The 16,658-nt window shown below is 35.7% G+C and overlaps 1 protein-coding gene across 1 annotated transcript; it reads left to right on the top strand.

The window, feature by feature from the left end:
- Positions 1 to 2,099: 2,099 nt before the first annotated feature.
- LOC121867182 (ubiquitin-conjugating enzyme E2 N) lies at positions 2,100 to 16,383 on the top strand. The gene is made up of 6 exons (XM_042366974.1): positions 2,100 to 2,222; positions 7,356 to 7,446; positions 9,578 to 9,665; positions 11,409 to 11,476; positions 12,186 to 12,298; positions 14,682 to 16,383. Exons 1-6 carry the CDS (start codon positions 2,103 to 2,105, stop codon positions 14,745 to 14,747), a joined length of 546 nt encoding a protein of 181 aa, XP_042222908.1. The 5' UTR covers positions 2,100 to 2,102; the 3' UTR covers positions 14,748 to 16,383.
- Positions 16,384 to 16,658: the final 275 nt, after the last annotated feature.

Raw genomic sequence — 16,658 nt, 5'->3', positions numbered from 1 at the left:
CGCATTATTTTGGCTTCTCCCTTTAGCTTCTGTAGCAAGATACGACTACTCTACAGTATATTCTTTCTTCTGATAGTCGTGGGAAGGTGTGGGGGGGTATTTACCCCGATACCCGCCTCAAACGTGCAGCCTTTCTTAGTAAATCTTTATCTACTCGTGTAAATTTGGGTCAGTTGGTAGATGGTAGTATATGTCCCCTTACATTTGATGTGTTTAAAGTTTTGGCCTACTACAAAAATCGAATAAAATTAAAATTTTGGTCAAAATATTTCTTGATTATTTTGTAACTCGATGGCTTCGGATAATTCTTTGAATATGACGCACGAGTCTGTTGTATGGTACTGTAGTGTATAACCAAGAAATGTAGTACTTCTCAAGAGCGCGGAACAGTAAACTAACCAACCTCATGATCAGTGTGGATGACAAGTTATCCACGCCAAATCCACGGACCATATTCTCGATTTAAATCAAATTGAATTGAAATATTTTATTGACAATAAAAAAACTATTACTTCAAAAGGACAGGTCAATATACGTATCGAACACACAGGAGGTCAAGCTTCCAAATGTTTTGACCCCCAAGAGGAGACTGGACAAAAAATGGGCAGAATAAGATACCATGTTCGATGACAGGTCTGAGTGTACTACGTACATGCTTAGTGGCGCCACCACCCCGCCCGCTGTAGTATCGATTAGGGTTATACTGTATAAAGGTTTGAAGATTTGAGTACACTGGGCTTGACACCGTCGTCCAGGTATAAGTAAGGCAGTAAATAAGTCTCTCTTGGAAGGGAACTAAGACGTTTCATTACCTAACCTGGCGGAGCCATGAAGTTGGTGGAGTTCCAGTTATACTAAATGGTAATCTATTCTTCCTGGCTTTTCGGTTTTATTATTAATACAAGAGTGACTGACAATTCTCAAGTACGTGAGGAAGGACTAGTAAAAAAATATTATTTGGTCGATCAGACTGTGATGTGAGTAAATGAGTGGAAGACTTACTTTTTACCTACAGTATATCCTCTTCGCTTGGCTCATCGGTTACATCTCCGTTACGCACTACTGGCAAATCTGGGCATGTCCTAGCTTTAGTCAGTCAGTCAGTATGTTAACTTGTCAGTAAGTTGGTCAGTAAGTGATTTAATTGGTCAGCCACTCAATCAGTTCGTTAGTCAGGCAATTAGTCAGTCAGACAGCATTCATATTCATAGAGCTGTCTGACTCAAGAAGAACACAAAGCTGTTGTAAGAAAGTCTGGAATGGCAAATCTTAACTGAGTTTACTCCTTATCATAATTACTTCGATCTTGATAATCAATGAATGTTATGAATTTTAGTAAACACAGCAAGTTTTAGATGATTAAAAGTGATTAATATATCTACAAATGGTGTGTGTGTGTGTGTGATGATTTTTTTCTTCTAAGAAATTGAATTGCCCGTATCCTTCTCGCCAATATACGTCCATTTGTATATAGAAATTCAGCAAAGATGTATAATAATATATTCGCTATGTAACAAATTACGACCGGCATATTATAGTTATAGGTCCCGGAAAATGTACTACTGTACCTGTATTATGAATTATTTTTAGTTATTTTGTCCTGTAACTACAATTAACTTATATATGCTAAAATTACTATAAGCGAATATGTTGTTAAGTAAAGGCACTCCGCTGCGTTTATTTAATAAATAAATGTATGTTTTATGCATGTATATGACTTCAATTAACTATAATGCAGAAATAACTTTTTATTAACTAATTGCAAAAGTTTCCTACTCAATTTTACCTTATTTTACCGCAGAATTAACCAAATATGAAAGTAATTTATGAGAGTCGTTGAATAAGAAAGCCAGTTTATAGATACTTGATGCTGCTTGAAGTAAAAATCTAGTAATTTCTCATTTTAAATTTCGAAATTCCCGCTGTTACTCAGGTGGGGGAGAGATGTCAAAGAGAGCATTTAAATCTTTAAAAAAAGGATAGTGGGTGCACATTTTATTCATCATATCTGAGAAAGTCTACAACTATTCAAAGATTCTTGTTATTTACAGTTTAATAATTGAATATTTTATGAAAGTGAAAATGATGATTATTTAAAAAGGATGATAAAAATGTCGTTACTGGAACATCATAACTGTGCTGGGACGTCCCTCGTCGCGGCGGTGTTATCCGTGAAATATTTCACAAAAATGGCTGCGGGATTACCACGAAGAATAATCAAGGTATGCAATAGATGACAATCTTTACCACCGGTAAACAGGAGATAGCGCTGGAAGGCATCATAGACGAAGTAGAATCACAAATTGCCTTAAAATACCGGATATGCATGGTGGTGGCGGCCAACCTGCTGTGTCAAGCGAGGTGCTGTACGTGCTACAGCAGCGGGATTATTATCTCCAGCGTGTAGTCATTATGACAGGGGTTCTATTTGGAGATGAGTCACGCCTCCTAGACCCCCAGGACCATGGCCATGCAGGAATAGTCAGGTGGAACATGGTGTCCATATTCCTGGGCCGTCCAATGTCATGACGTATTTTCAAGGTCTGCCATTATTTATCATAGACTATTATTTGTGCAATACAGTGGTTATCTAACCCGCTTCATATTAATATGTTTGTCCGTCACCCCAGAGTGCCGTGGATTTGTCCATCACCTTTGGAATATCATTCAAGTTTGTTCGTCCTCGATATTGTCTACATGACCATTGCCCCAGAGTACTGTTTGTGTTTGTTAGTAACCTTGAAGTACTTTATGTGTTTGTCTTTAACCCAAGACTACCATGTGTATATGGTGTTCCAAGAACGCCATGAATTTTTTCTGTCATTGCAGAGAACTTTGTTTTGCCCCAGAGTACTGTACAGTACTGTAATATTTCACCATCACTGAGTTCAGTATCTTCTTTGAAATTTCAGAGGAATTCTACCAGCTTTAGTATACTGTACTTACAAAAACTGTAACCTGATCATAATTGAAGCTCAGATTTGATTTTTTGAGTTGAAATACTACATTGGTGAAGACAAAAATTGGATGATAATAGATAACCAGATTTTCCCCTATACTACTACCTATGTACAGTACTTTAGGCACCCTTACTGTAAAATAGAACTGTTTGAATTTACTAGGAATGAATTACTGAAGTCTGCTAAACTTGAGTGTACAGGTGTATCACTCAGTTGTATACCATTTAAATGAGAAAAATCAGATATTATCCTGTGAAAATTTCAAACAATGGATGCAGGTATGTCACCCGTATTAACATACATAAGAAAATAAGGAGTCTGCAATAGGCCGGTTGGCCTGTGCATGGCAGCTCCTGTCGAGAGTTACTACCACTCTCTATCATACATGAATCTATCTAGCTTCTTTTGAAACTTTCCAGAGTTCCAGCACTTACTACAAAGTTGCTAAGCTTGTTCCACTCGTCCACCACCCTATTTGTGAGCCAGTTTCTTCCTATCTCCCTCCTAAACCTAAACTTATCCAACTTAAATCCGTTGCTCCGAGTCCTATACTGCTCGGATATTATAAGAACTTTATCTATATCCCCTTTATTGATTCCTTTCACCCACTTAAATACTTCTATCATATCTCCCTGCACTCTTTGTCTTTCTAGGGAATGCAAGTTAAGTTTCTTTAACCTATCTTGATATGGAAGGTTTCTAAGTCCTGGAATCATTTTCGTCATTCTTCGCTGCACCGACTCTAGTGAATTGATATCCATTCTCTAATAAGGGCACCAGAACTGAACCGCATAATCAAGGTGCGGCCTGACTAGCGCAAGATATAGTTGCAATAAGACCTCTGCACTCTTATTGCTTATTGACGGACGGTGTGGTTAATGGTGGAGCAGAGAATTGCGAATGCGTGAAATGAGGTACAAGGTGCTTCCTTCTGCTTGGACAGAGGTTGGTTAGGTTAGTTTAGTTTAGTTAGAAAGAAGGCCTTTAGCACCTCATTGTATAGTCTGCCCATGTATGTGCTTTAGGCTGCTGTAACGATGGACATCGATGTTATTCATATGGCTGCCATCGCTATATTTTGTGTGTATTTTAAATTGCCGGAGATCCATAGGTAATGCCAATGCCAACTGGTATTTCTCATGACCAAATTCGATAATTTTGTAGGTATTATTTTAGTTATGTACTAACCATCTCATTCAGGGATTTGGGTATTTGAAATCTATAGATCTAATAATTCTATGATATTGGATGTATTTTATTCGCGTTAATATCATATACAGGAGCACCTGTCACCTGCTCACTTTGTATACAACTGACCCACTCTATCTGCGCTTACTCACACATCCACAAAAAATGTAAAATTTCACCCTGACACTTCAACAATGTTGCTTTCATTGGTACCAGATATCAAAATAACTACTTTCTCTTTAATATAGCAGAGGGTTAGCCCCCTGTCTAGGAAGCTAAGTAGATTTCTTTGGTTGGTTAGGTCAGGTTCTATTGGGTTCATTATTATTCACTTGCGACGGAAGTCAAAATGATGAGATAATCTATTGCTTGTGTTAATAATCCCAGATTCCATTGTTGTAAGAAACTAAAATTTTACCAAATTTGGTTATAAAAAAGCAGTTGGGTATTGATGAACATTTTGGTAAAGAACATTGTTAAACTTGTTAATGAGCAAGTCTTGGGTTGTGTTCAAGACAAGGTACACAGTGACATAAGATGTGACAAGACAGAAGTTATTTAGAAATTACATAGTACAAATGTCTAAGTCATGATGGGAATGTGATGTAAAGATATTCAAATTGGGCAAGATGATATATGAATTCTCTTAACATTTATGACCATATAACCAGAGTAAAGGGTGATGACGGTGACTATAGGAACCTTGAGTATGGAGACATTAAAGCATCTTAATTTGCACTCCCTCTATACATAGAGTGAGGGGTGATATGATTGGGGTGTATAAATGAAAGTCAGGGATAAACAAAGTATAACAAAGGTACTAAAACTGTCTAACCAGGAGGTAAACTCGTAGCAATGGTTTTAAATTAGACAAATTTAGATTTAGGCATGAGACACGTAACACTGGTTTGGCAGAGTCAGTCACGCCTGCAGGAGTGTATCAAGAGAAAAGGGAGGCCTATAGACTACCGGAAGTTTTTAACTTTTCAGAATAATTTTTTATTATTATTTCATCTCGTTGTTTATGTCCGTCACAACCCCGTGCATAATGCAATGGCGAGGAGTGTACCTGTAGGTTTGTTCCATACATGAATACAATCTGTAAAGGAGAGAATAATGATTGTAGGTACTGTATTAGTAAAATCTTCGGGACTTAAGGAGGTATATTTAGGTGGTGGTCTACGATGTACAGTTCATGTCTTAAGGATTTTTTTTATGTACAGCAGCTAAAACAACTACCTGTATCTGTGCAGGTGGGAGTAGATATACTCCGAAATTTTACTTGTGACTAGTGACAGCCCTCATATACTGTACCAAAATTTATCGTCCATGCTCTCATATTGTTTCCCACAAAGTATGCACAGATAGTTGTTTTAGCTACTGTACAGTGTATACCAAAGCATACTAACTTTTAGAGTTGATGGAAATCTGTAACCCACACATCTTTTAGCTTGTAGTTGAAGTTGACTCTTACTACAGTTCTGTATTACAGGTATACTGTTTAATATTGGTTTCTTTTTATTAATTTTACATGGCTTAGTAGTGTGTAAACAGGTATACTGTGTAATATTGGTTTCTTTTTATTAATTTTACATGGCTTAGTAGTGTGTAAGCAAACTTATAGGTTATATATTTCTTGTATTCATTATTTGCAAAACACTGCTGAATGGGTTAATATAAAAATACAGTAATGAATCATTCCTAACCTAACAAAGCCTAGTATACATAAAGTAACCTATGAAAAATAATCTCTTACAATTGTACAAATGGGAATGGAAATGTGTTAACCTAAGTTTACTTAATTTAATCCAGCTTTTTGGGATTTTCATTTATGGCATTTCATACTCTTAATCTAGATTTTAAAGGTACACCCCCCAAAATATGCTCTGTCAGTCCTCTCTTCCATCCATGAACCCTGAGACGCATATGAAATTGTGAATCCAAGACATCACTGTGTTAGGCCAATAGAAGGCCCACTGTGTGATGTCTCGGATTCACGGGTTCATGGATGGGAGAGAGGACTGACAGGACTTTTAGAGGGTGTAAATATTTTGTGTCTGAAGGAAGGAAATGGAGAAAATAATAGTGAAAATGCTGCTCTTACTTCTGTGAGTGATGATTGCCATTGTTATGGTATGTGGCGTTTTATTTGAGAAACGCAGTTGGCTGAATTGTGTATCATTTATGGATTTATAGCTTTGAGGTATGGTAATACTGTACAGTGTACTATATGTAATAATCTAACATCGTCATACTAATGGCTTTAAAAACAATAAAGTTGATTAGGATACTTGTACAGTACTGTATACATTACTGTATCAAAAATGAAGACAGGCTATTAAATCCTTTTGCAAAAATTTTGCTTTGGATGATACTAAATGCCTATACAATAATCTAAAAAATGGTGTATTGATAGTACAGTACAGCAATTTAACAAAGTGGCTAATCATAAGATGATTTTGCACATGCTCAGTGGTTCTTTCAGGTTGAGCATTTGCTGTGGTTGGATGCCAAGCTTTTACCATCATGAGGATTGATGCAGGCATTTCATATGGCTGTAAAGCAATCAGAATGTCATAGTAAGTGCTGAATTTTCGAGCTTCGAAGAAAGAGAAAATATTTTATGTACTGTACATTTGTGCAAGTGTATTTAAGATTAGGTTTATTTGTCGAATCATTATCCATAATGAAGCAACTTTTAAAAACATTTCTGCTGCTGCAGACAGAGTATGTTTAGTGTGTACGCATAGCTAGCAGTGTTTTAAGAATAACCGTTTTGTGACGATGTAATAATGACCATAGCATTATTTTGATGCAGTGATTGTTAAAGGTGAGAGGTTCAAATGTGATTTCAAAAGGAAAAGAGAAATTGAATCCCATATTTATGCTACCATTTTTGTTATTTCTTTTTCTAATTCTCTTTTGCTTGGTAAAACACATTTTCATTTTATTTGTTTTATTGCTCATATCACAGATATGAATGACAATATTGGGATTTAGTATGGTAAATATCTTGGGGAAATCAGATATATGGTGAAGTAGAGCAGAAATTCCAAAATTTAACCTTTAATTACTGTATACAGCAGTACCTCTATACATATTGATTAATACACCCGTAGACTTAAATAGGATTATGATGTGTATTTTTATTTATTTATTTTATTTTATTTTTTCAAAATACTTACTGGAGAATAATTCACCTTCCAGGAAACTCAGCGGCTGATGGCTGAACCAGTGCCAGGTATATCGGCAGTTCCAGATGAAACAAATGCTCGATACTTTCATGTAGTGGTAGCAGGTGTGTATATTGTGTTGAAAATTTTTCATGTTAAGTTTATATGCTGTGCTGCTTCTCTAAAGCCAATGTTATGTTTATTTCATAACAATTAAACTTCTGATAGCTGGGAAAACATGTAAATGTCAGGGAATATTGTTTGGCAACTTGGAAAAATTCTGTTGTAGAAGGTGTTGCTGTCACTATTCTCCTTCCACGAAGGGGGGATTGTACATGTATTGTATGTATTGTACTTTCTGACTTAATAAATGGATAATATACGTTACTGTACAGTTACTGGTATCAATTTTTGTCTTAACACTGCTTTAACGGTATTCTTGGCTGATTGTATCTTGGTACAGTAATGTACAGTATGTACTGCACAATGCAGATGGTATGCAAACATAGCAGCGAGCAAGCAAACAATGGCAGTGGACAATGAACTAAGTGCATGCCATGATGCTAGAGTTTAAGGAGATACTGCCTGCTAGAAACAACAGCCATCGTAGGGATCCATTGCTTTCACAGGACAGTTGTAGCTAATCACAGTGTACAATCAGTCTGAGCCTATGACCTACTGGTAAGTTCTCCATGCAGCCAACCTACCCACATGCTCAGTTTTTGGAATTTCTCGGAATTTAAATTTTATTTTCGGGTATTGGAAAGTCCCAAGATTAGAGATTTTAGCGATATAACTGTACTGTACTGTATTATCATACTTTTTGTACGTTATTGAGTTTAGAAGATGGGTACAGTACTTGCAGATAATGAAATTAGTTGAAATGATAAATAAAATTAATAAATATCTTTAATACTACTATTTTCTTACAGAATGACTAAATAATGATTAAATGTGTCAAAATAGATCTTAAACATTAGAAAAAAAATTTGTTACTAAGAAATACATATGATTTTCCACCACCGTCTCTGTAAGAAAACTAAATATCAAGCAGCAAGCAAACAGCTCCAGCGCAAAGATGATAAAGCAACAAATATGGCTGTAGCGAGGTGACAATGTTTAACTTCTACATTCATATGAAGACTTTCTTAACATTAGTAATAAATGAAACAAAATTTAATAACACTCACCAGTTAATTTTTTAGCATGCTGTGTGGTTAACCACTGACCATCATTGACCTGATGCTCACCTGCCACAACCCTTTACATCTCTTTCATTTTCATGTCCATACTAATGACTTTCCTGGACACCTTAGCTGATTTACCAACGCATACACTTGCAGGCCGTTTCAGATATAGTGGACATAAAATGTTCACAAAACACACACAGATAGCTGAAATATGAAGAGACCTACCGTGATACAACAGACTTGAATCTTGGCAGGCTACTGTATACACTTTGAGATGATTTCTGATTGGTTTAGAGGATTTAAACAACAAAGATGGTGGCAGACAGTATCGTTGGTTCTTTTTCACTGTTGCTTGATTTATTTTTTCTGAAATGAAACTAATTACCATTACATTTATTAAATGAATATTTTTTTCTGTCCATTAAAGAAAAATTCGTCGGCCAAGGCTCCGTTAAAAGGGGTATGATAGTGCTGTACTGTAATACTTATGTTAGCTTAAACATTATGACAATTACCTTTGGTACACAATTTGACTTTGAAAAGATGAATTTCAAAACCTGCTATGCAGTAGTAAAATCACAAACCTTCAGATTTAATTTTACATTAGCTTCATTCCAGGGTATCTTTATGTAGTATTTATTTATTTATTTATTTTTATTTTTTTTTATTTTTTTTTTACGGGGATTAGCCCACCTGGGCACAGGTTACTGATCCACATTCAAAATAAATAAAATTTATAATAAAAAATAAAATAATAAAACAATAATAATAATAAAGAACCATAAAGAAATACAAAAATGAAAAAAGATCTAAAGTCAGAAACAATATATGTATGTTGTGTTGTCAATAGTAAGAGAAACAATTGAGACCCTGCAATTGTGTGTAAATGAGGCAGAAAGTCAGATAAGCAACCTGGGCTTGGTCACAGTTTTTGTGAAGCCTTGTGGCAGCAGGGCCTACCATTAGACAACACATACTGCTTCCAATATCCTCCCAGGCGGTAGCGCCTCCCTGTTTGGTAGCTGCATACTACCTACTATATACTTAAATGTTTTTCTCATTTTAGGTCCAGAAGGGTCACCCTTCGAGGGTGGAGTGTTTAAATTAGAACTGTTCTTGCCTGAGGAGTACCCAATGAGTGCTCCAAAAGTCAGGTAAGCCCTCTTTTGCTTCAGGAACAATGGCTGTTTTTATATACTGTATATATTTTTTCAGGCCGTGGTTCATTGATTTTTGTAGAGTAACATGACCTGGCTACCTAATCCTAACTTGAAAACCCAACCTAACCTAACCTAACCTAAACTAAATTAAACTAAACCTAAACCTGACCTACCTTTAAATCTTTCTGGAGTCAAGGTTTTACCTCACACAATCAAGAACGCACAAAAAAAAAAGACTAGAAAATGACTTCACACAGGTGTTATGTGCAAGCAGTTCCGTTTTATTTTGTTTTGAACAGTACTGTACTACACATTGAAAGTTACTTGAGTGTAGGAACTACAGGGGCCTGAAGTTGTTAGATCAGGTTATGTGGAGAGAGAGATAGATAAAAAAAATATATAAAGGAAAGAGTGGACATTAACAAAACGCTGTGTGGGTTTTATTCCAGGTAGGCAATATTTATGGTCAGGCAACTACAGGGGAAATATCTAGGGAAGGAGATTTGTACCCTGTACTTTGTATTTGTAAACTTAAAAGAAAGCTCTTGAGAGGGTACCACATGAAGTAGTAAAGTGGAAGTGAAATAGATAGGGGTTGAGGAGTGTCTTGTTTAAGAAGTTTTAGCATTATATGAGGGTTCAAAAACTGGTGAGAGTAAATGGCAAAGAAGGTTAGGAATTTTAGGTGAAAGTAGGAGTTCATGAGCTCTTGAGTCCCCTTCTGTACAATATCATGTAACTTTACTTTAGGACTGGTTTGCCCTGGAAGTTGTTGACTGCTGATGACTTGGTGGCAATAGCAGATAGTATTGAAGTGACTGTCAAGACATTGACGTAATGGACGGATAAAATGGAGTCAAGGGCTTGAGAGTGAATGTGGCAAAAACAGAAGTACCTGTCTTGATTAGTGGCATGAGTGAGGCACCCATAGTTGAAGGTGACCATGTGCTGTCTGTAAGAAAGGTGTTGGCACCAACTCAGTAAAGTGTAGTGAGCATGGAAAGTGGCTAAATAAAGAGGTGCATTGGAGTAGATGGCAGATAACAGGATGTTGCTGACTTTAAGAGTGTGCTGTATGTGCAACTACAATACTCATGTAAGTCAAAGCAACCAGCAAAAACATAACATTGGGGATATATCCCAGGACTTTGTTGAGAAGTTCTGCTACCAAGGTGATATAATCAGTGCTGGAGGCAGTACTGAAGTTGGCTTAGTTGGAGGAGTCATAAGTGGCTGGAGGAAGCTGCCTTTATCGAAGGCAGAGGATTTTCCCTCCATGTAAAAGGAAAGATGTGTGCAACTGGTGTGAGAAGTGTGTTATATTGCAACAAAATATGGGAAGGAGGATGAATATACACAGATTTGTGCAAGTTGAAATGAGAATGGTGCGGTGGACGTGCAATTTGAGACTGAAAAATCAGAAACTGTTTAGAGCTAAGAGGACAGCAAGGGTATTGAGAGTATTGGTGAAGTTTTGTGTAGAGGTAGGCTTAGATGGTTTTGGTACTTGGAGAGAATGGACGAGACCAATTAGGTTAAGAGATGCTTGAGTAAATGTGGGAGGGAGGAGAGCTAGGGGTTGACCAAGAAAGGAAATGAGGAGAGGTTTTAAGAACCAGACAATAGAGGCTGCAAGAGACTGTAGAATGGAGAGCTGACTTAAAGCATCGAAATTGACCATAAATTTGAATGATGTAAATGTGGCTTATGAAGTAATGCTGAACTTCTCCTTTGCAGGTTCATGACAAAAATTTACCATCCCAACATTGATAAATTAGGAAGAATTTGCCTAGATATTCTTAAAGGTAAGTTTATTTTTATATGGTTTCTTACACTTGTATTGAGATTTTTTTTTTTTTTTGATCTGGTCATTGTTAATGGCTGTTTGCTTGGATTAATTTATGATAGTATTAATGCTATTTGACCTAAAGATGCAGTGACTATATATGGCACCCCTGTACAGTATATTTGGAATTTCACAGTTACAGAATTTATTTTAGTACCCAAAATTTTCTCATTTACAGAAATTTTTCTGGAAAAAAAATAAAAATGAAATTTCACTGCTGGGTAATGATACAAACTATATAAAATGTCCCACAAGAAAAAAAAAATAAATCTTCATATAAAAAGTCCACAGAAACAAACAAAACAGCATCAAATGTTAATGGAAGGGTAGTGACCTATTACTGAATTTTTTAATAAAGTTTCTAAAGAGGAAGAGGAGACAGATTCCAGATTCAGACTCCTCAAAGAGTGCAATAGTCTTTTAATAACCTTGTTATACACTTAAAGAACTTAGTTGTTGAATTGCAGTAATAACATCATAACAACGACAATTGATTTTCTTTAAACAGTTCAGATAAGCAGTGTTATCGCTTTTTTATTACTTTAACATTATTCGGACTGAGGTATGCTGCCACAATTATTCCAGTTTATTGAGGTTCTACTTAAATTGAGAATCTTCAATATATTGTAGAAGAAAATTATATCTCGTATTTAATTATCTTTATTTAGACAAGTGGAGTCCAGCGTTGCAGATTCGTACAGTGTTGCTGTCCATTCAAGCGCTTCTTTCAGCACCCAACCCGGATGACCCCTTAGCTAATGATGTTGCTGAACTCTGGAAGGTAGGGTTTTTTTTTTTTTTTCCTCAAAAACCCATTCTCAAGAGCAACACAAACTACGTCATTCATTTTCACGAGCTCCTTTACCAGGCGTGCTTTGCTCTGGTGCTCTTCTTCTATAACAAGGTCCCAAATTCTTATTTGGTTATCTTTTTACATTGTATAACCCAACATTATGCATCAGTAGCACAGCCATCCCCTTAAGACACTTAAAAATTTTTAATATGCTTATCCACATACTTAGCAGTATTGTACAGTCTCGTTCAAGATTCTCGAACACTGCTGGAGACAGCTGGCAACTCAAGACTGCTTGTTTACTATAGTACGTAGTAAAAATTATGAATGAGAGTAAAAGTGGTTGGTGACTGTTTACTTAGATCCCCGTTGCTTAATTATTGGTTGGGCTTTTACATTCATTCATAATTTTTACTACATACTATAGTAAACAAACGTCCTTGAGTTGCCAGCTGTCTCCAGCAGTGTTCAAAGAATTTTGAATGAAACTGTACATGTAGTTAAATCAAATATTGGGATCATTTTTTAAGGGTATTTGTTTGATTAATTTTCCACTATTACATAGAATATATAAACACTTAAATTTCAGTACACAAGAGTGTATGATAGATATGTATACTGTGCACCTGCAAGCGAAACAAGAAAATCTATGAAGGCTTGATTTGAAAGATAAAGTAAATTGCTGTCTTTATGGGAGAAAAATTAAAACGTTATATAGACGACAAAGCAATATCTTGAAAGGGATTACACACTCTTAGGAATAAGCATTAATATAATAGCCAACAGATATTGCAGCAAGATACAGTAGGATTAATCTTTGTAACTGATACTAATATTTCTTGCCTTGGACCTATTTACTCTAAAGCATCAGTTAAAGATTGCTCTGGCTACTTTTTTCCAACATCTTTAAATTTATTCATATTTTTAGGTTTTTGAGATACTGTACTGTATTGTATTAAGAAATTTATAGAAATTGGCATCCATAGTACAGTAGTCATAATGGTGGAATGCTGCATCTCAAGAACCGGATGATTACTTTTTTGTGAAGTATTCGTGTATTTGGTTTAAAGGACATGAGTGAAAATTTCTTAATGAGGGGTAAGAATTTGTGATATGTATGGATTTAGAGAAATCATATGGTAAAGTCAGAAGCATTGAAAAGGTATTGGTTATGCAAGATATTGTTTTAAGCTGTCCAGAGTTTTTTGTTGTGAAGAGGGTAACTGGTTCCTAACAAAAGCAGGTTTATAGCAAAGGTGTGTAATGTTAACATAGATGTTGAATATTTTCAGGGATGTGGTAATAATAGGGTAAGCAAGAGTGATGGAAAGAAGTACAAGTTTGTAGAATAATGACATGGTATGTAAATGGGAAGGGAGGGAGCTGCTCTGCAGATGACACTAATCAAATAGGTAATATATAGGTAAAAGTTTAGATGTTAGTGAAGGAGTTTGGAACTGTACTAGAAGAAGTATAAAAGTGAATGTGAGTAAAAGTAATAAAAGAAAGAAGATGGAGAAATAAATTTTAGCTTCAACAGAGATAAATAGAAAAATTGCAGTTCCAGATACAAGGGAGTGGATGTGCCAGCAAGGGGAATGGTTTGTTATGAATTGAATCACAGTGTGTGAGTGGGAAGAAAGTAATAGGTGTATTGAAATGTGTATGTAGAAAGGAATTGCATACACAGTGCAGTAGAATATTTGAACTGACAATATTATCTGGGTGTGAGTACTATTGAAATATGGACTCTGGATGAAGTAGCAGAAATGGCATGCTTGAGAGCAAGCAGAAAGTAGGTCATATAGAAATAAAGATATGACATATAAGTTTGGAGAATAGATCAAGGTTATCCATGTGATATGGACATATTTAGAAAATAGGAAGTGAGAGATTAATTGTGTGCAATTATGAGGTGGGTGGTAGTAGAGAGGTGGAAGGACTGAGGAGGAGGTAGAAGACAAAAGTGAAGGCTGTATTAGAAGTGATGGGGAAGAAAATCTAGGAAACAGCAGTACTGTATGTATGTATCAATCAGCAGAGAGCATGGCATCAAATAATATTTCTGAAAAGATCTGCTACTGATGGGTAACAGTGGTTTTTTAGTGACAGATAAACTCAAATATCTGTCTTGTTTTTGGAAGGAAAGCACCATGAAATAAACCCTCTATTACAGCAGTAAGACTGAATAAATGATAACAAATGAAGGCAGAAGATGTGTTTGTTTGCTCTTGATTTTGGCCACTCTGGATTAAGCATCAGGAAGATTGTGAAAGAATAAGAAATTATGTACTTATTTAATTTATTTATTTATTTATTTTTTACTCTGATTTGAACTAGAACTGTAAATGATTAATTTTCTCTTTCACAGGTGAATGAATCCGAGGCTATTCGTATTGCTCGAGAGTGGACGCGCACTTATGCTATGGGCAATTAGTGCTTTGCCTTTATATATTAATTTTTTATTGAAAGGATATCACTTCTCAGGATCAACAGTACATTATGTTGATGAAAGAGTGCAGAGTCCTTAGTCACAACAAAGATACCAACCAACACAGCTATGAGCCACCAGAGCCTGGAGGACTGCCAACCACTTACCATCTAGGGTCAGCTGCTACTTACAGTCCTGACTGTTGAAAGTATTACCCTTGGCAATCTTCTACTCCAAATGTAGTATGCCAGCAGATACATGGAGTGATCTTGGTGGCCCTACAGGATAATATATGACTGTGAAGCACGTGTTGGCTTGCTGGCAACTGACTAAGAATTTTAATCCCTTGAGAAAGAAATTTTTGTTTTTGGGCCACGACATCAATTTTTCTTGTATATTTGTTCTAGTCTCCTGTTCTTTGGACATCTTGAAATTGAAGATTTCAAGTGGAATTATCTGCCTCTTCAAATCATTATAAAGAATTCCAATAAACATGAGTTTTGCGTGATTTTTCAAGGTGATCATTTGTAAGTATTTTCATTTTGTCCCCATCCTCTTAGTTTCAGTGAGTCTTGGGGTCACATCTTGAAGCAAGTATCATGTTTTTTGGCCCTGTATCTACAGTGCCTTTATGTCTTTATGTCTGTTTTATCTCAACTGCAAGGCTTTTTAAATGTTAGAGAACTTTCATTTTTACGCTTAGTGGAAAATGAAGTTTGAGCAACTGCAGCACAGGGCCAGAGAACATTCTGAGCATCACAGCAACATTTATAGCTGTATTTTTGTGGGTAACATAACTGTTTGTTGTTCATCCAGGAACTTCTGATATATCATCATCTGTTTAGTTTATCAGAAAATCAGAATGCACCTCATATACAAACAGTGCTGTGTGTCCCCCCAAAATTGAATAATTGTGTTATATCATCCTTCTGGTATGCTGATTGAATGTAGATCTCACAGGTAAGGGGTTCATTGTAGTCCTGTTGGAATATTTTTTACCAATTAACTTTTTTATTAATTTAAATTAAATTAATTTTACAGCAGGTTCTCCTTAATTTATATATAACGGACTATTAGGAGGTGACTGGGGTATATTAAATTGATGATCCTTTACCTTGACAATAAACACGAATATATATGTATATATATATATATATATATATGATGGTATAATAATTGCTTTCTTGCTTATTAAAGGAGTATACTCCGTTTATGGAACATTGAATGCAATACAAGGTTCCAAAATTCATATTAACCAATGGAAGTCTTGAGCCAAGTAAGGATCATATTGACAATAGAGCCTCCAAAAATGGTGCATTAACTTACTATAAATACTGAAGCCATTTGTCGTTATAAGGGAATGTTTTTGGGACACATAGTATACCGTGGTATCTACAGAAATACTGCCCTAGTACCAATGTAATCAATGTCCTATGTAAATGACTCATTCCACATAGTGTGTATTATTGATAGGCCTTATGATGAAAGAGTAATCTTGCATTACTTTGTTTTGTCACCCCCATTACCATAAATATACCTGTATTAATGCTTGCAAGAAAAAAATGAAGGAAAATTGGCAATAAAGATTCAATCTCAAAGTGAAATTTTGTATGCTGCTTTAGAGTAAAGACTATTAAATTACTGTCTTATTGTTTTATTTCATCATGAAGGTACATTATATAAATTGCTCTTACAGTTTTGGGTGCCTGAAGCATACAAATTTGCCAGGAAAATGGCACCAAGGGCCTTGGGTGACTAAAACACCCAAATTTGCTGGAAAAATGATACTAAGGATACAGTACACACTCAATTTAACAGAATCTGATAACAAACTCTTGATTTAGCAGAAGGCATTTGTTGTTATTTTTCGCTCGATTTAGAGAACTGGTTCGCTAAATTGAGACACCTCAGACACAT

This window comes from Homarus americanus, unplaced genomic scaffold, assembly GCF_018991925.1.
Source record: "Homarus americanus isolate GMGI-L3 unplaced genomic scaffold, GMGI_Hamer_2.0 scaffold6317, whole genome shotgun sequence".
Classification (NCBI taxonomy): Eukaryota; Metazoa; Arthropoda; class Malacostraca; order Decapoda; family Nephropidae; genus Homarus; species Homarus americanus.
The sequence above is the reverse complement of the archived record's forward strand: the minus strand, read 5'-3'. Positions and strand labels throughout refer to the sequence as shown.